Source organism: Bufo bufo, chromosome 10 (genome assembly GCF_905171765.1).
Source record: "Bufo bufo chromosome 10, aBufBuf1.1, whole genome shotgun sequence".
Classification (NCBI taxonomy): domain Eukaryota; kingdom Metazoa; phylum Chordata; class Amphibia; order Anura; family Bufonidae; genus Bufo; species Bufo bufo.
In genome coordinates, this window is record NC_053398.1 from 33,580,797 (window position 1) to 33,601,502 (window position 20,706).

At 46.4% G+C, this 20,706-nt stretch overlaps 1 protein-coding gene across 1 annotated transcript in view; it reads right to left on the bottom strand.

Moving 5' to 3' along the window:
• Positions 1-20,706, bottom strand: part of PTDSS2 (phosphatidylserine synthase 2) — a 78,406-nt gene that overhangs the window by 6,027 nt on the left and 51,673 nt on the right. Inside the window, exons 5-9 of the mRNA XM_040409875.1 lie at positions 18,323-18,457; positions 14,400-14,450; positions 14,090-14,203; positions 11,171-11,289; positions 10,858-10,972 (exon numbers count right to left, since the gene is read on the bottom strand). Coding sequence (XP_040265809.1) covers positions 10,858-10,972; positions 11,171-11,289; positions 14,090-14,203; positions 14,400-14,450; positions 18,323-18,457 — 534 coding nt within the window. The remainder of the gene's footprint in view (positions 1-10,857; positions 10,973-11,170; positions 11,290-14,089; positions 14,204-14,399; positions 14,451-18,322; positions 18,458-20,706) is intronic.

The window sequence follows — 20,706 nt, forward strand, 5'->3', positions numbered from 1 at the left end:
GTTACCCATAATCTGGCCAGTTCGGTTGGGTCCCATGAATTGTTAACTATGTGACATCCCAGTTTACTAGAGTGGGGGGTTCAGTATTTCTGAGTGTAATCTCACTAGATTGGCTAAGTAGTAGCTTTGAACATCCGGCAGGCCAAAACCTCCTCTGGAGATTGGTTGGGATAATAGAGTGTAAGATATCCGAGGTCTAGTCTTCCTCCAGATGAAGGATGAGAAGAGTCTCTGTACCTGTGACAGATATGATTTGGGAAGGGAGATCGGCAGGGTCTGGAAAAGGTATAGTAATCTAGGGAGGACATAAGTCTTTAAAAGGTTTTTCCTACCTATCAAAGAAAGGAAGGGAATCTTTAAATCCCCTAATTGTACCCGGGTGTCTGATAAAAGGGCAGAAGAATTTAATTGAAATAATTGGCTGGAATCACTAGATATATTAACTCCTAGATATTTAATATGTGACGTTATCCATTTGAAGGGAAACGAGTTAGACAGTGAGGAAATGGTGCTATCGGGTACATTAACTCCCATAGCCGAACACTTTGGAGGATTTATTTTAAAATTGGACACGTGGCCAAACTCCTTCAGTAGTTTTAAGACCTCTGGGAAAGCGGTGACAGGATCAGACAGAATGTCATTGGCAAAGGCAGCCACCGAGTGTTGCGCGGGACCAATTTTAACCCCTTTGATGTTATCATTTTGTCTGACAGCCTGTATAAAGGTCTCCAGGCAGAGAATGAAAATGGTAGGGGACAACGGGCACCCCTGGCGAGTGCCATTGGAAATATTAAAATGAGGGGAAAGTATGCCATTGACCCGCACCCTTGCATGGGGGGCTGAGTACAGGGACATCACCGCTTTAAAAAACTTAGGGTGGAAACCGAATCTGTGTAGAGCGGCCTCCGTAAACCTCCAGTCTACTCTATCAAAAGCCTTTTCGGCATCTGTGCTCAACAGTCAGGCCTCTCTTATTCCGCATAGCATGTTGCATTAACATCTGGACTCTGAAGGTGCTGTCCCTGCACTCCTGCCCCCCAACAAAGCCAGTCTGTTCAGGAGAGACAAGGCTTTGTAAAAATGGGGCGATTCTATGTGCCAATAACTTGGCCCAAAGTTTAGTGTCAGTATTTAGAAGGGATATAGGTCTGTAGTTAGAGGGAAGTTCCGGGTCTTTGTTTGGTTTTGGGAGGACCACAATGTGAGCCTCTAGTGCTTGTTTAGCTGGTGGAGCACCGTCCAGCATGGAGTTGAAGTAATTCACCAAATGTGGGCCCAGCAACCTATCTGAAATAAGTAAATAATCAAGGCGTTGGTATGATTTATGTGGATGTGAATAATAGGAGTATTCTTTTCTGTCAGCGTGTAGGGATCTCCAAACATCACACACACCCATATCCCTGATTTTACCAAGTATCCCCTTCAGCACCCCAGAGGAGACCGCGGACCTGCGAGTGGATGCATCCAAGAGAGGGTTGAGGGTTAGGTGGAAGTCCCCACCTATAATTAATAGGCCAGAGGAGAATATGGATATTTTATGCAGGATCTTGTTCAGCCATTTAGAAGTGTTGTTGTTAGGGGCATAAAGGTTACACAAGGTGACCTCCACCCCGCCTAACTTACCCTTTAAAAGCAAATACTTCCCCTCGGGGTCCACAATCTCCGCCATTACACACAAGGGAACACTTTTATGTACTCCAATGCCAACACCCCTAGAAGAAGCCGAGTCATAGCAGGAATGAAACCATGTCTGAAAGGAGGAGCGAGCAAGATTAGGGACCCGGCCTTCTTTAAAATGAGTTTCCTGTAGCATTACCATTTGCGATTTGCCTGATCTTAAAATCTGAAAAATGCGGCTTCTCTTAATAGGATTATTGCACCCATTCACGTTGAAAGTGGTCACATTCAGTTTTAGAGCAGCCACCCTAACTGTTTGAAAGATGCAAAAAGCTGTAGGTCACCTGTTCTATGATCCAACACTAAGAACCAAACATTAACTGAAAGGAACATTTTAGAACATAAAGCTCCTCAGGTCTGCATTCTGACTATGCGCAGAAATGCGTGAATGGGGGAGAACACTAACAAATGTTAGCCTGATCTGCCCAAGCCTCCATTACCCAAGCCCATTATTCGAGTGGTAGAGTAAATGGACTAACCCAGGAAGGACAAAGCAATGTTAACACTATAACAAAGGGAATCAGGCCCCCTCGATTGCAGACGGTCCAGACACATGAGGGGAGGAAAATAAGAGGAGGATAAAGAAGCCTAGGAGGTGAAGCCTAGGAGGACCAAAATAACAGAATATCAGAGAATCGACCACTATGGGAGGAATAGAGTGAAAAGATGCCAACAGGTAGGGGATTATGACCCCATTCAATCATTAGAGTGCATCTGCGAGGGACCGCCATTTCTTCTGTTCCTCTGCCTCTTCACAGTGGACCACTTAGAAGGAACTTGTAGCGGAGGTACCGGTAAGTCCTCTTCCAGGGGAACCGGCATCCAAGAAGATAAGACCATAGGCTCCAGGTTTAAAGGTTCCCATATCTGTCTCAAGTCCTCGGGTGCGCGGATAGTGTAGCGTCTGTTCCCATGTGTAATGAGAAGGCCGAAGGGAAACAGCCAACGGTACATGATCTTAGAAGAGCGCAGAAGATCCGTAAGAGGTTTCATCATTCTCCTTTTCTGTAAGGTGGAGGATGCAAGGTCCTGGTATATCTGTATCTTGGAACCCAGAAGCTGAATGTCCCCCATAGATCTGGCTCTTTGCAGAATAGCTTCAGTGTCTCTAAAGCTTAGCAATCCGCATATAATGTCTCTGGGGTTATCAGAAGGGAGTGGTTTTGGGCGCAAAGCTCTGTGAACTCTTTCTATTACCACTTGTTCAGCCCTAACAGGGCCCAGCAGTAGCTCAAACCATTCCCTCATGGCGATGAATAAGTCCTCTTTATCTGTGGCCTCAGGAAGGTTGCTGATTCTTAGATTCTTTCTACGGCTTCTATTCTCCTGGTCTTCTAGGAGTAATAGAGAGCTGTTTATCGCCGTGCGGTGAGTGTCCAAGGTGACTAACTGCCGAGTTAAAAGTAAGCAGTGCGTCCTGGTTCTGTTCCAGAGACTCCACTCTCTCCCCAATATGGCGGACCTCAGTTTTAATGACCGCCAGATCAGCGGCTATCGGGGCCAGAGCCCTTGACAAAGCTTCGTCCAGATAGTTTCTGGTAAGAATGGTGGGGTCGCTCACCTCTTGGTTCAAGGGGGAGAACTCCGCTGTTGCGTTGGTATCCGGTGCTTGAGTTTCAGGGAGAAGGTGCGCTGAGTCTTTCAGCCGGGGCGCCATCTTAGGAGCGCGCCCAGCCTGCTGAAGTGGCTGTCAACAAACTTCTCCATGTCTTTCTGGAGATGGGAGTCTTGCAAAGTAGACACAGTGCATCCCAGGGAGTTCTTCGGTTGGATTTTGACCATCCCGGTGGGTTAGTGTGCTTGATATCAGGCTTAATAAAGGCTTGGTGGCGGGAGCGCTACTCTCGAGCTTCCACCATCCAGCGCGGTCAGGCTCCGCCCTCCTATCAGACATTAACTCAAGTAAACTGCGCCGCCCAATTCAAAAAGGGCCGATTATGAAGGCCACCTTAGTGTCCGTATTACGGCCGCCATTCCAAGCCCGACTGAGTTTAACGACCCGAACTTTCAGAATCTACTCTGCCTATGATGCTGTATGATCGTCATGTGACCTGCGGTATGGCGGACGCTACTGTTCATATCAGAAGCCACAGCACATCAATAAAGTTGTTTCAGCAAGCATCGGTGAGTGCCGTCCGTTTGTCTTTTACATGTGCAACATCAATAAAGGGAGCCTGTCACCTACTTTAGACCGCTCATATCACGTTCTAGCACGTTTGACCAACATTCAAATATTAACTTTATTGTCTCGGTCCCAATAAAGAAACACATTATAAAAGATATGCACATTAGGTCCTGGCAAGTGCCCAGGGGCTGCGTTAAAGCCGCAAATGTCCAGGCCCCTCTCCAATGTGCCCACATAACCGCTCCCCTTGCAGTCCTCTGGCCCGCCCGCCCTCCTCCTCCTCTGATTTGGAGATCTCACACGAGCACCAGTCACGTGCATGCGCACTGTTAAGATCGGTGCCTATGTTCATAGGGGCAGAGCAGGGCACATGCGTGGGCCGGCGGTAACCGATGCTCGGGCAAGATCTCCAAGCCAGAAAAGGAGGATGAAGTAGGAGAGGAGGGCAGGCCAGAGGACTACAAGGAACACACCGGACAGCGGCCTGGGCACTTGCAGGACCTAATTTGCATATCGTTATAGATTTTTCCCCCCCAGCTTCTGGACGTGGGACAGACACAACAAAGGTACTATTTTTATGTTGGGCAACTGTGCTATAATGCAGGGCTTGACAAATTTCCTTGGAATCTAGGAGCCAACTAAAAAAGTTAGGAGCCAGGCGGAGCCGCATCATAAAATCTATATTGCGATATAATTTTAAGCATGTGAGATATATATTGCAATATATTGTTTTCTATATTTGGGGGGGGTTTAACCACCTCAGGACCGCCGTACGCAGGATTGCGTCTTTGCGGCGGCCCTGCTCTTCTGGGTGGACGCGCCGGTGCGTCCTCTCGCGAGACGCGAGATTTCCTGTGAACGCGCGCACACAGGCGCGCGCGCTCACAGGAACGGAAGGTAAGAGAGTTGATCTCCAGCCTGCCAGCGGCGATCGTTCGCTGGCAGGCTGGAGATGTGTTTTTTTTAACCCCTAACAGGTATATTAGACGCTGTTTTGATAACAGCGTCTAATATACCTGCTACCTGGTCCTCTGGTGGTCCCCTTTGTTTGGATCGACCACCAGAGGACACAGGTAGCTCAGTAAAGTCCCACCAAGCACCACTACACTACACTACACCCCCCCCCCGTCACTTATTAACCCCTTATTAGCCCCTGATCACCCCATATAGACTCCCTGATCACCCCCCTGTCATTGATTACACCCCTGTCATTGATCAACCCCCTGTAAAGCTCCATTCAGATGTCCGCATGATTTTTACGGATCCACTGATGGATGGATCGGATCCGCAAAACGCATACGGGCGTCTGAATGAAGCCTTACAGGGGCGTGATCAATGACTGTGGTTATCACCCCATATAGACTCCCTGATCACCCCCCTGTCATTGATCACCCCCCTGTAAAGCTCCATTCAGATGTCCGCATGATTTTTACGGATGCACTGATAGATGGATCGGATCCGCAAAACGCATCCGGACGTCTGAATGAAGCCTTACAGGGGCGTGATCAATGACTGTGGTGATCACCCCATATAGACTCCCTGATCACCCCCCTGTCATTGATTACACCCCTGTCATTGATCACCCCCCTGTAAAGCTCCATTCAGATGTCCGCATGATTTTTACGGATGCACTGATAGATGGATCGGATCCGCAAAACGCATCCGGACGTCTGAATGAAGCCTTACAGGGGCGTGATCAATGACTGTGGTGATCACCCCATATAGACTCCCTGATCACCCCCCTGTCATTGATTACACCCCTGTCATTGATCACCCCCCTGTAAAGCTCCATTCAGACGTCCGCATGATTTTTACGGATCCACTGATAGATGGATCGGATCCGCAAAACGCATCCGGACGTCTGAATGAAGCCTTACAGGGGCATGATCAATGACTGTGGTGATCACCCCATATAGACTCCCTGATCACCCCCCTGTCATTGATTACCCCCCTGTAAAGCTCCATTCAGATGTCCGCATGATTTTTACGGATGCACTGATAGATGGATCGGATCCGCAAAACGCATCCGGACGTCTGAATGAAGCCTTACAGGGGCGTGATCAATGACTGTGGTGATCACCCCATATAGACTCCCTGATCACCCCCCTGTCATTGATTACACCCCTGTCATTGATCACCCCCCTGTAAAGCTCCATTCAGACGTCCGCATGATTTTTACGGATCCACTGATAGATGGATCGGATCCGCAAAACGCATCCGGACGTCTGAATGAAGCCTTACAGGGGCATGATCAATGACTGTGGTGATCACCCCATATAGACTCCCTGATCACCCCCCTGTCATTGATTACCCCCCTGTAAAGCTCCATTCAGATGTCCGCATGATTTTTACGGATGCACTGATAGATGGATCGGATCCGCAAAACGCATCCGGACGTCTGAATGAAGCCTTACAGGGGCGTGATCAATGACTGTGGTGATCACCCCATATAGACTCCCTGATCACCCCCCTGTCATTGATCACCCCCCTGTCATTGATCAACCCCCTGTCATTGATCACCCCCCCCTGTCATTGATCACCCCCCTGTCATTGATCACCCCTCTGTAAGGCTCCATTCAGACATTTTTTTGGCCCAAGTTAGCGGAATTTTTATTTATTTTTCTTACAAAGTCTCATATTCCACTAACTTGTGTCAAAAAATAAAATCTCACATGAACTCACCATACCCCTCACGGAATCCAAATGCGTAAAATTTTTTAGACATGTATATTCCAGACTTCTTCTCACGCTTTAGGGCCCCTAGAATGCCAGGGCAGTATAAATACGCCACATGTGACCCCATTTCGGAAAGAAGACACCCCCAGGTATTCCGTGAGGGGCATATTGAGTCCATGAAAGATTGAAATTTTTGTCCCAAGTTAGCGGAACGGGAGACTTTGTGAGAAAAAAATAAAAAATATCAATTTCCGCTAACTTGTGCCAAAAAAAAAAAATTTCTATGAACTCGCCATGCCCCTCATTGAATACCTTGGGGTGTCTTCTTTCCAAAATGGGGTCACATGTGGGGTATTTATACTGCCCTGGCATTCTAGGGGCCCCAAAGCGTGAGAAGAAGTCTGGTATCCAAATGTCTAAAAATGCCCTCATAAAATGAATGTGGGCCCCTTTGCGCATCTAGGCTGCAAAAAAGTGTCACACATGTGGTATCGCCGTACTCAGGAGAAGTTGGGGAATGTGTTTTGGGGTGTCATTTTACATATACCCATGCTGGGTGAGAGAAATATCTTGGTCAAATGCCAACTTTGTATAAAAAAATGGGAAAAGTTGTCTTTTGCCAAGATATTTCTCTCACCCAGCAAGGGTATATGTAAAATGACACCCCAAAACACATTCCCCAACTTCTCCTGAATACGGCGATACCACATGTGTGACACTTTTTTGCAGCCTAGGTGGGCAAAGGGGCCCATATTCCAAAGAGCACCTTTAGGATTTCACAGGTCATTTACCTACCTAACACACATTAGGGCCCCTGGAAAATGCCAGGGCAGTATAACTACCACACAAGTGACCCCATTTTGGAAAGAAGACACCCCAAGGTATTCCGTGAGGGGCATGGCGAGTTCCTAGAATTTTTTATTTTTTGTCACAAGTTAGTGGAAAATGCTGATTTTTTTTTTTTTTTTTTTTTTTTTTTTATACAAAGTCTCATATTCCACTAACTTGTGACAAAAAATAAAAACTTCCATGAACTCACTATGCCCATCAGCGAATACCTTGGGGTCTCTTCTTTCCAAAATGGGGTCACTTGTGGGGTAGTTATACTGCCCTGGCATTCTAGGGGCCCAAATGTGTGGTAAGGAGTTTGAAATCAAATTCAGTAAAAAATGACAAGTGAAATCCGAAAGGTGCTCTTTGGAATATGGGCCCCTTTGCCCACCTAGGCTGCAAAAAAGTGTCACACATCTGGTATCTCCGTACTCAAGAGAAGGTGGGGAATGTGTTTTGGGGTGTCATTTTATATATACCCATGCTGGGTGAGAGAAATATCTTGGCAAAAGACAACTTTTCCCATTTTTTTATACAAAGTTGTCATTTGACCAAGATATTTATCTCACCCAGCATGGGTATATGTAAAAAGACACCCCAAAACACATTCCTCAACTTCTCCTGAGTACGGGGATACCAGATGTGTGACACTTTTTTGCAGCCTAGGTGGGCAAAGGGGCCCATATTCCAAAGAGCACCTTTCGGATTTCACAGGTCATTTTTTACTGAATTTGATTTCAAACTCCTTACCACACATTTGGGCCCCTAGAATGCCAGGGCAGTATAACTACCCCACAAGTGACCCCATTTTGGAAAGAAGAGACCCCAAGGTATTCGCTGATGGGCATAGTGAGTTCATAGAACTTTTTATTTTTTGTCACAAGTTAGTGGAATATGAGACTTTGTAAGAAAAAAAAAAAAAAAAAAAAAAAATCATCATTTTCCGCTAACTTGTGACAAAAAATAAAAAGTTCTATGAACTCACTATGCCCATCAGCGAATACCTTAGGGTGTGTACTTTCAGAAATGGGGTCATTTGTGGGGTGTTTGTACTGTCTGGCCATTGTAGAACCTCAGGAAACATGACAGGTGCTCAGAAAGTCAGAGCTGCTGCAAAAAGCGGAAATTCACATTTTTGTACCATAGTTTGTAAACGCTATAACTTTTACCCAAACCATTTTTTTTCTACCCAAACATTTTTTTTTTATCAAAGACATGTAGAACTATAAATTTAGAGCAAAATTTCTATATGGATGTCGTTTTTTTTTGCAAAATTTTACAACTGAAAGTGAAAAATGTCATTTTTTTGCAAAAAAATCGTTAAATTTCGATTAATAACAAAAAAAGTAAAAATGTCAGCAGCAATGAAATACCACCAAATGAAAGCTCTATTAGTGAGAAGAAAAGGAGGTAAAATTCATTTGGGTGGTAAGTTGCATGACCGAGCAATAAACGGTGAAAGTAGTGTAGGTCAGAAGTGTAAAAAGTGGCCTGGTCTTTCAGGGTGTTTAAGCACTGGGGGCTGAGGTGGTTAAAATTTTTATTTTTTTTACTTTTTATTTAATAACCATTAGCCTCCTTAAGGGCTAAAACCCTTGTCATATTCACCCTAATAGAGCTCTATTAGGGTGAATAGGACTTTACACTCTCCCTGCTGACCATGGCAGCCAGCCTATCATGAGCCCCGAAGCCTCTGATCAGCCCCTCCCCCCCTCTCCCTCTGATCAGAGGGAGAGGGGGGGGGAGGGGCTGATCAGCCCCCTCTGGTAACAACCCCCCCCCCCCCCCCTGCCTCCCCAGTATTAATCATTGGTGGCAGTGGCCACAGGGTCCCCCTCCCCCCCATCATTGGTGGCAGTGGGCAGTTCCGATCGGAGTCCCAGCAGTGTAACGCTGGGGCTCCGATCGGTTACCATGGTAGCCAGGACGCTACTTAAGTCCTGGCTGCGATGGTATGTTAGTGAGCAGCATTATACTCATGTGCGCCATGATCGCCGGGAGCTCCTTCTTCTCATAGGTCTGTGCGGCGCATTGCTAATGCTATAAGCATTAGCAATGAGCCGCACAGACAGAAGGAGCGCCCGGCGGCCACAGCGCACGCGAGTATAATGCTGCTCACTAACATACCATCGCAGCCCCAGCATTACACTGCTGGGACTCCGATCAGAACTGCCCACTGCCACCAATGCAGACAAACATTCTCGGCCGGCACCCAACCTCTGACAGGACGCTGTGATCCGCGCGATTAACCCCTCAACTGAGGGGTTAATCGCGCGGATCACAGCGTGCAGTCATAGGGGTCGGGATATGGCCGGCACATTGGTATTCAGACATTCATTGGTGGCGCAGTGGCCACAGTCCCTCCCCTCCTACTCTGTTCTCATTGGTGGTCAGCGGCAGCCGCGCACAGTGGGGAGGGAGGGACTCCTCTCCTTCTCCACTGTGCCGGCTCAGGAAACCATGGTGCGCGCCGAGAGCGCATCTTTGAAAACGGGCTGACAAATACCCAAGCGCCAGGACCAAATTCCTGGTCGCCATGGCGACCTGGGATTTGTCGAGCCCTGCTATAATGCGATATGAGCGGTCTAAAGTAGGTGACAGACTCCCTTTAACTTACAACGGGGACCAATGGGTCCCATTGTGGTTTCTCGGTCATCTTGATGGGACAAATAGTGTTGCATAAAGCGATACGTTTTTAAGAAATCTGGAGAGATTGAGAACAGCGCCAAAAGGCTCCCCTACACTGCCAGATATTCGGACAGATTATCGCTAACTAGGGTTCTTATGAATAATCCGTCTGTTTAAAGGTGCCTCCGATTACCCGATGAACGAGCAAAATGCTTGTTCATCGTGTAATTAGTTCTTTCAAGCGGTCACCTAAATCATCGGTTGCGGGCAAAAGATCAGGATGTCTAAACCGCTTTTGCTGCCGGCAAACAATGATTCAGTCGGGGACAAGCGATGTCTCCTTCAATGACGAGCAGGACATTGTCGGGAAGGAAAGTTTCCTTCACAACAATCGTCTGCTCCATCGAGCAATTAATATAAGTCTGATCCATTTAGGTCTGATGCACACAACCCGATGTTCAGTCTGCTTCCAATGCGCAGTATTTGCAGTTCGGATGCGGTCCCATTCATTTCATTGGGGCTGCAAACCCTGCGGACAGCACACAGTGCGTTATCCACGTACGTATGTCCGTTCCGCAGCTAGGCAACAAAAATGAGAACATGTCCTATTCTTGTCTGTTTTGCGGACATAAAAAGGCATTTCTACAGGCATGCACACGGCCAGGATCCATGTTTTGTGGATGCACGATTTGTCGACTGCAAAACGGATACGGTTCGTGGTCATGAGGCCTTAGAATCTTAAATTTACTCCAATGCCAACAAATCAGCAGCAGGTCGGTACAATTATTACATCGGACTTGTGACCTTTAAGCATTAAAGGGGGTCCGTCAACCCCACAATCGGTTTCACAGTAAACATATCGTCATGTAGGTGCCCCGAAACGTGACCATACCTTTCCTGCGAAGTGCAATGATACTTACTACACAAATAATGCCACACACTGCCAACCATCTTTGGAGACTTGATGCCGGCTTCCATTCAAACTTCACCCAGCTGTAAGGTGTAAACTGGAAGGCTATCCGCTTCATTTTACCCCTAGACGGAGAAAACAGAATGAGCCCCCGGCAGTACAGGTCACCATCCAGATCACCGGCTTTGGCCAAGACGAGAAAGGCTTTGTGCCAATCATATAAAATGGAGACATTTATTCTATTCCGGGGATCATCAGGTCTACAGACAATCATCATGTCAGACACATTTGTTGCTCTGCGTCAATCCCGAGCTTGCACTTACCTGTATGTAGGAATGTTCCACAGGCCCTGCCATTTGTACGGTTTCATAGAGAGCCACTTTAAGGTCTTCATCCCACAATAGATTCCCAATCCGTTACACACGAGTACATCCATAATCCACTAAAAATATGTATAAAAAAAAAAAAAATTAAAAAAAAAAAATATAATGAATAGTGAAAGTGTACATTTAACAGGTCGCTTAAAGGGGTTGTCTTACTTCAGTAAATGGCATTTATCGTGTACAGAAAGTTAATACAAGGCACTTATTAATGTATTGTGATTCTCCATGTTGCCTCCTTTGCTGGCTGGATTTTTCAATCACAATCTGCAATCCAGCAGCGGTGGTCTTGCTTGTACACTATAGGAAAAAGTGCTGGCCACGAACGTGAAAGCTCACATAGATCGCTTTTTCCTATAGTGTGCAAGCACGGCCACCGCTGCTGGATTGCAGGGTGGTCGGAACCATGGAAACGAGCAGTGTATAATGTGATGGAAAAACGAATCCAGCCGGCAAAGGAGGCAATATCGACAATCCCAATACATTAGTAAGTGGTTTGTATTAACTTTCTCTACATGATAAATGATGATATTTTCTGATGTGGCGCAACCCTTTTAACCACCTAACTGATTTACCTGAGCTCAGCTCGGGCTGTGGGAATAGTAGTTAAAGGGGTTCTCCGGGAATTAAGAAAATGAAAATACTTAAATATTACTTTATAATAAATATATTCCCCAAAAAAACTTTATTTATAATGGCTCATTTTGTCTGGGGAGCGATCATCAGGGGAAACAAAATGGCCGCCGTCCTATTAGTGCGCACAAAACCTGTCCTAATCATACAGGAAGAGAAGTTACTTCACAATACTGAGGAAAAGAGCTGCCTCAGCCTCCTCTCTGCTCATCAGGGATTATACAGGGGAATGGAGATAAGGAGACACGAGAGGATTGTGAGGTATTTGTATGCAGTCTGCATTACCACAGTCTGTCCTGTCCATCCTCTCTGTATTAAATTCCCCAGAGATTCAGCTAAAGTTCTTATCCGCTGTATTCAGGATCATAATGCCTGACCAGTAGGGCAGAGAGGAGGATGAGGCAGCTCTTTACCTCAGTGTTGTGAAGTAACTTGTCCTCCTGTGTGATTAGGAAATGTGGCCATTTTGTTTCCCCTGATGACTGTTCCCCAGAAAAAATGAGCCATTATATCTAATCAAAGGTATTTGGGAATAAATATATTATACTTTATAATAAATATAAGCATTTAAATTTTCTTAATTCCTGGAAAACCCCTTTAACTGTTCTGCTGGAGCTGAGCTCTGGCAGAAGTGGAGGAGGGGGGAGAGCTCTTTTAGGTGCTGATATTTCCTGATTGGTAGCAGCTAGAAGCATGCAACTGGTCTTGTTTGAAAGCTGGTATTGACAGTATTAGCCCAATATAAGCATTAGATATCACTGTTAGAAACAGAATCGAGAATAAATGCTATAAAACCAGTTTTTACTTTTAGCTGCATTCTCTGCATCCCAATTTCTAACAGTAATATCTTCCCATGTACAGAAGATAATGCTGTCATTCTGGTATCTCTAGCTAATGTGAATGATCCGATTGGACTGCTGCTATAGGCGTCAGTGACAGAAGCAAGGCTACAGTCACTGGGGCAGATTTACTAATAGATTGAGTAAGCTTAGACCAGGGGTGCACAACCTTTTCTGCTTGGGGGCCACATTGTCAACCTGAACCAATTCCAAGGGCCGAAAAACTTTAAAGGGGTATTATCAAGTGAAATACTATATTTATGGCATATTGAACATACAGTAGATATTATAAATGTCTAGTTACACTTCTAGTACTCCCATCTAAATGGGACAATACATGAAAGATTCATGTGAGCAGCCACAAGACAAAGACATACATGTCTGCTACCAGATGGTTGGGGGCCGCATAGAATGGTATTGAGGGCCGCATGTGGCCCCCAGGCCACAGGTTGTGCACCCCTGGCTTAGACAGACTGTCCAGACCTGCAGCAGATTTAGCATAGGGGCTCAGGCTGGAAGATAATTGTGGTGCAGGGACACACACCTTTCTCTGACTTTATACCAACTATTGGCTGGCTGATTATTGCGACACCAGAATTGGATGTTGGAGACGTCAAGGAGAGCGCTATGAATCAGCCACTGTTGTTACCAGACGAGCCTTTGGTGGTGGTGGTGTTACAGTGTGGGCAAGTGTGTCTAGTCAATACAGAACTGCCCTACACTTTGTGAATGGTACAGTGACAAGCCCATACTACTCGAATAACATCATTAATCCAGTCATTGTGCCTCTACATGAACAACAAAGGCCTGATTTCACCTTCATGGACGACAATGTGCCAGCTCCTCGAGGTAGCATCATTAGGGAACGGCTGTTGGAGACTGGGGTACCTCAAATGGAGTGGCCTGCACCTTCTCCAGACCTGAATCCCATTGAAAACCTATGGGATCCGCTGAATTGCCATGTAGAGGCTCGTAACTCTGTACCTCAAAACCTCAATGACCTGAGGGCCACCCTTCAAGAAGAGTGAGATGCCATGCCTTAGCAGACAATAAGTCAACTTGTGAACAGCAGGAGACGTCATTGTCAAGCTGTAATTGATGAAGGCCACATGACAAGTTATTGAGACACTGACATATTTGTGGCAGTATACCCAGCACTGGTGTTGGCTTTTGCTTCAATAAATTGTTTGAGATGAGGAAATCACCATTGCTGCTTCTACTTAAATGCCGGACTTTCATGATATAATATCAGTGTAGTGCGAACTTTTTACGTTCTCCATAAATTTCACCCAAAAGCCAAATATCCCTAACTTTTTGTGAGTAATATAGGTATCATGTGAGGTCACCGTCTGACACTCACTTACCATTATAGGCCAACTTAACAACTTACGTGATCCCACCAGCATTCACTGAAATTGGGCAGCTGATGCTCCAGGCTGTACTCCAGGAACTCGAACATAACGCTGATCATCATACACATCCACCAGTCTCGTATCACTAGTGTCTAAGAAACAAGAGGACAAGAATGAGGCCGGAGAGAGAAGACTTAGGCACCGCTGAGATATACTAAACATCCACCCAACGACAGGCTACCCAATTCTAGAGAAAAAGGTGACACCAAAAAGGGCGATGGTCCCTCATCCCGCCACGTAGGACTATGAAAACAGACCAAACCAAAAGCAGCGCTCGCCATGACTTACTTTGATATACCAACCAAGGAAGTGTGCGGGCACAAAGCCATCCATCTTGTCCTGAAAACATCACAAGAAGGTAAATCAGTTGTAATGCAAGTCAACGGCAGCAGCTCTCCACCCTGGATAATGGGAGAGTGTCCAGAACAAGGGGAGCCCCGCTATGGTGTCCATATACCCCAAGGGGCACAATTCATGAGCAGACAATCTTTTATATAATAAAAAAAAATAAAAAATAATAATCCCTTTCATACTTTGAGTGATATATATTATAAAACACATGTGCTGCTTGAAACGGGATGTCGAGAGTTAAAAAACAGCGACACACCTGGCCACAGGCTGGGAGTGGTACTGCAACTTAACATTCACTTCAATGTAGCTGAGCTGCAATACCTCACACAACCTGTGGACAGGTGTGGCACTGTTTCTGGAAGAAAGCAGCCATGTTTTTCTAATTCTTAACAACCTCTTGAACGGGGTTCTCTCATCTCAGACAATGGGGGCATATCGCTAGGACCCGCACCTATATCGAGAACGGAGCCCTGCAAAGTGGTGGCTGGAGGACTCTGGTTCAGCCACCACCAAGCCCCATTGTCTGCGATGAGACAACCCCTTTAAAGCCCCATTTACTGTATCTGTTTTACTATCCGCAACCGCAAAATATGGATGCACTGCGTGTCGCGTCCGCATTTTTTCCAGACCAATGGGTTCATATTTTGCAGACCAGTATAGGACATGGTCTATCTTTTTGTGGAATGGATTATCCGTATGCTTTCCGCATCTGTATGTCCATTCTGCAAAATGCAGACCACGGACCCATTGAAAATAACGAGTCCGCAAATAAAATACGGACCGCATCTATATTTTGTGGATCTGCGTGCATGGGGGCCTAAAGGCGTCGCCCCCTTTAAAAACCCTGTGGATAGGAGATAAGTCTCTGATGGTCAGGGTCGGACTGCTGGAGCTCCTGCCGATCATTTGTCACAGGAGCACACTGCCACGTCAGGGACCGCCGGAGATGGCAGAGTACAAGCACATGGCTGTCTCCAGCAGTCCTATAGAGCTGAATGAGGTGTAAGCACGCAAGCATGACCGCGGCGCCATTCAACTGGGAAAACACAGGGCCCCTGTTCACGTGATCAGCAGGGGCCCCAGGGGACAAATCCAGCCTCTCAGACACTCATCCCCTACCCTTGTAAATCGGACAGCCCCTTTGGGGAAACAATTTTCCTCCCCGGCAGATAGCACCGGGTCCGTATCCCATTCTTGCCACAGCACATCTCTCCCTTATGGTCCTGAACGCGGACATATTTGCCTTCCTCGCGCGCGGCCCTGGCTTCTCGGCTTACGAGTTACTATGTCATTTAGGAGCTTTAATCGGATAATCTCGTTTCTAAACACATGGAGACAGGAATGAACGCCCTTCTCCGGTACATTGCGTCCGCGAATCCAGGAAATCTGTGCTCGTCTCAATAAAACCGATAGATGTAGCAGTGCCGAGCAGATTCCGACAAGAATCAAAATGTTTCTTTGTGTTATAAAGCAGCAGAGGTCTATGGGGCTCCGCAAGGTTTGCACCGAATTGTCAGCACCACATGCACATGGTGCACTTGCTCGGAGTAATCGCCTCACCCTTCTTCTTGTCATTTTGTTACTGGAGTTTAGACAGAGAGATGACAAATCCTTTCCAATCCTTTCTAATCCAGGCTTGGGCCGTCTAGGACTTCCAGATGTGGAATGTCACACATGGACTGTCGGCGCCGCTGCCATTTGTGTGTTCCTTAAGTGGCCGGGGACATGCACAGCAGATAACGAGGGGAAGGGTCACTTACTAGAGCTAGAGAGCCGGAAGAATAATCCTGCACCAAGGCCGTGCAGCCATTGAAATTCGCAGCCCCGACTGCTAGAGGCCATCACAGAGGCCGATGTGGGTGCAGAGCGAGCATGATGGGTGTCATACAGCTGCCAGAGTTATCAAAGGCCTATAGCGATGCATCAATTACGACAGCCACATCAGTGACCAGATAAAAACCTACAAGAACCAGAAAGCTCTGGATGAGCACCGCTAAGGACATGTTGTAGTGTATAGATATTTTAGGCCAATCATTTCTGCTGACGATTTGACGGTGCACCCATGGCAAATCCTGCTTGTGTTACAAGTGGAATCTGTTGCTGATTTGCCCCAGCTTTCACCCCAAAGCATTGCAAAGCGTGAAATCCCTGGTGAAAATAAGCTGCCTGTCTGCACATGAAGAAGCATCCTGCGGAACTGAAAATCCACAGCGTGCTCTCATTTTCATGGATTTTTTTTCCTGGTACAGGTGAATGGCATTTAAAAAAAAATAAAAAAATCCATCCAGTTCCATTTCACTGTAATAATGGCTGCAGAATCTACAATGCAAATCTGCCACGTGTGAGCCTAAAGATGCATACACAAGAGGAAAGGAGGATCTGACGGCAACTTTCCTCAGCAAAATCCGCTCTTCCTGGTCCCAGGAACCAGACTTGCTGCCACTGACTGTCACATGTGGCCGTCATGTTAAACAGGATGCCTCATGAATCGAGGAAAACGAGGGCACGAGGCGAGTGCTCTCTTAGTTTCCCAGTTAACGCAATTTTATTTTTCTTAACCCGGAGAGTTACATTAAGGCTGGGAACACCTGCAGTTTTTAATGCAACATTTGAGCCAAAAGTGGATCTAGAAAGAAGGTGACGCACAAGTCCTTCCTTTATATTTCTCCCTCTTTCCAAACCAACTTCGATCTGCGATGTAAAAAAAAAACAAAAAAAAAAAAAAACACAAACACAGGCACCAAAATGGAAATCTGGGATTCAAGCCTAAAATATCATTTGCGCTATATAATCATAATGTTTGTACCAATTTTTGAAGAGATTACCAAGTAAACTTTTCAGTAGATTTGCTTAAAGGGTCACTAAGTTTAGGTAACACTTTTGCTTTGTCATAGAGAGACATAAAACATGATCGGTGGGGGTCTGAGTGTGAAGACTGTCGCCGATCACTAGAACAAGGAGAGAGAAGCAATCACATAGCGCTCTCTCTGTCCTCGTCCTAGCGATCGGTGGGGGTCTGAGTGTGAAGACTGTCGCCGATCACTAGAACAAGGAGAGAGAAGCAATCACATAGCGCTCTCTCTGTCCTCGTCCTAGCGATCGGTGGGGGTCTGAGTGTGAAGACTGTCGCCAATCACTAGAACAAGGAGAGAGAAGCAATCACATAGCGCTCTCTCTGTCCTCGTCCTAGCGATCGGTGGGGGTCCGAATGTGAAGACTGTCGCCGATCACTAGAACAAGGAGAGAGAAGCAATCACATAGCGCTCTCTCTGTCCTCGTCCTAGCGATCGGTGGGGGTCCGAATGTGAAGACTGTCGCCAATCACTAGAACAAGGAGAGAGAAGCAATCACATAGCGCTCTCTGTCCTCGTCCTAGCGATCGGTGGGGGTCCGAGTGTGAAGACTGTCGCCGATCACTAGAACAAGGAGAGAGAAGCAATCACATAGTGCTCTCTCTTCTCGTCCTAGCGATCGGTGGGGGTCCGAGTGTGAAGACTGTCGCCGATCACTAGAACAAGGAGAGAGAAGCAATCACATAGCGCTCTCTCTGTCCTCGTCCTAACGATCGGTGGGGAGTGTGGGGATTGACCATGATCACTAGAACGAGAGGACAGAAGCATACACAGCGCACACTCTCTCCTCACTGCAGGAGACGAGCTCATGAGAAGTCTATGGGTCTTGATGCAGTCCGGAGAAAGCGCGATATGTGAGCGCTTCTCTCTCCTCGTTCTAGCGATCAGTGGAGGTCTCAGCGTTCAGAACCCCACCGAACAAAACTTTTCTTAGGTCTCCAACATATAAAGTTTAAGTTTTTACCAAAACTTAGTGACGCTTGTGGATTAAGGTGACAATAGTCTTACCCAGAGGTTGTGGTAGGGATCAGTTTTATTGTTCGGATCGTATATAAGGCAGTTTCCGCCATAATCTCTCTCTGGCAGAGGAACTCCCAATTTGGGGTCAATAAACTTCATGAATTGTCTTCCGTCGTGCACAGTCTGCAAAAATCAGAAATGGCATAAAATACTAAATCCATCAGGCAGTCTATTAGTTATACAAGTATTCAGACAGCGCAAGCGAGAAAGCTTCTCTGTGACAAAGCGTTGCCTCAGTTTCAATGGATCTGATGCCCCTCACCCTGCAGGCTACTGGTGAGATGACAAGATGCAATCAGCTATTTTCCGCAGGAGAGCTGGGCATCTGATTGAGTTAGTGTATCTCATAGGTATCCCGGTGAACAAAAACTGTAAAAATGACAAATTCAGCTCTGTGAAATTAGTAAAGCTGCCCACGGTGCCTTAAAGGGGTATTCCGGTTAGATAGAGGGCGTCCCCTATCCACAGGATAGGGGATAACTAAGGCCTCTTTCACACGGGCGTTGCGGGAAAAGGTGCGGGTGCTTTGCGGGAACACCCGCGATTTTTCCGCGCGAGTACAAAACATTGTAATGCGTTTTGCACTCGCGTGAGAAAAAATCACGCATGTTTGGTACCCAAACCCGAACTTCTTCACAGAAGTTCGGGCTTGGGTTAGGTGTTTAGATTTTATTATTTTCCCTTATAACATGGTTATAAAGGGAAAATAATAGCATTCTGAATACAGAATGCTTAGTAGGTGATCAATTGAGGGTTAAAAAAAAATAAAAAAATTAACTCACCTTCTCCTCTTGTTCGTGTAGTTCCCGGTCTCTTCTTTACTTCTCAAAAGATGAACTATCGGCTAAAGGACCTTTGGTGACGTCAGATCACATGCTCCAATCACATGGTACATCACCACGGTGATGGACCATGTGATTGGAGCATGTGATCTGACGTCACCAAAGGTCCTTTAGCCGATAGTTCATCTTTTGAGAAGTAAAGAAGAGACCGGGAACTACGCGAACAAGAGGAGAAGGTGAGTTAATTTTTTTATTTTTTTTTAACCCTCAATTGATCACCTACTAAGCATTCTGTATTCAGAATGCTATTATTTTCCCTTTATAACCATGTTATAAGGGAAAATAATACAGTTTATAGACTGTCACCTAGCAACCATGCGTGAAAATCGCACCGCATCCGCACTTGCTTGCGATTTTCACGCAACCCCATTCACTACTATGGGGCCTGCGTTGCGTGAAAAACGCACAAAGAGGAGCATGCTGCGATTTTCACGCAACACACAAGTGATGTGTGAAAATCACCGCTCGTGTGCACAGCCCCATAGAAATGAATGGGTCCAGATTCAGTGCGGGTGCAATGCGTTCACCTCCCGCATCGCATCTGCGCGGAATACTCGCCCGTGTGAAAGGGGCCAAAGAATGATAGTGGGTCCTACTAATGGAACCCCCACTGATCACAAGAACAGGGGGGGCCCCACATACCCAATGGAGCCACCTCTGAAATGGCCAGAACAGCTGGTCGGAATGCGTACTGCCGCTATATTTATTTCTATGGGTGAACTGGAGATAGAGTGCTATACTGCATCTCCGATGCTCCCATAGAAATGAATGGAGCGAGTGCATCGCTCTGCTATCTCTGGCGCTTCCATAGAAGTGAATGGTACAGCGCTCGATCATCTCTGACGCTTCCCATAGAAATGAATGGAGCGAGTACAGCGCTCTGCTATCTCTGGCGCTTCCATAGAAATTAATGGAGAAAGTACAGCGTTTTGCCATCTCTGGCGCTTCCATAGAAGTGAATGGTACAGCGCTCGATCATCTCTGATGCTTCCCATAGAAATGAATGGAGCGAGTACAGCACTCTGCTATCTCTGATGCTTCCCATAGAAATGAATGGAGCGAGTACAGCACTCTGCTATCTCTGATGCTTTCCATAGAAATGAATGGAGCGAGTACAGCACTCTGCTATCTCTGATGCTTTCCATAGAAATGAATGGAGCGAGTACAGCACTCTGCTATCTCTGATGCTTTCCATAGAAATGAATGGAGCGAGTACAGCACTCTGCTATCTCCGGAATTCCCATAGAAATTAATGGAGCGGTGGCGTGCATTCTGACCAGCCAATCCGTCCATTTCAGAGGGGGCTCCACGAGGTATAAAGCCCCCGCTCTTATGATCAGTAGGGGTCCCAGTACTAGGATCCCCACCGATCTAATAGTTATCCCCTAGCCCCTGTGGATGGGGGATAACTTTTTCTAACCAGAAAACCCCTTTAAATATTTCTTCTCAATTTTAAAAGGATCCACGGGGCTGCCAGACACACAATGTCATAGAGCTCAGAGTCACTTCTTCCCAAACATAAATAGCATT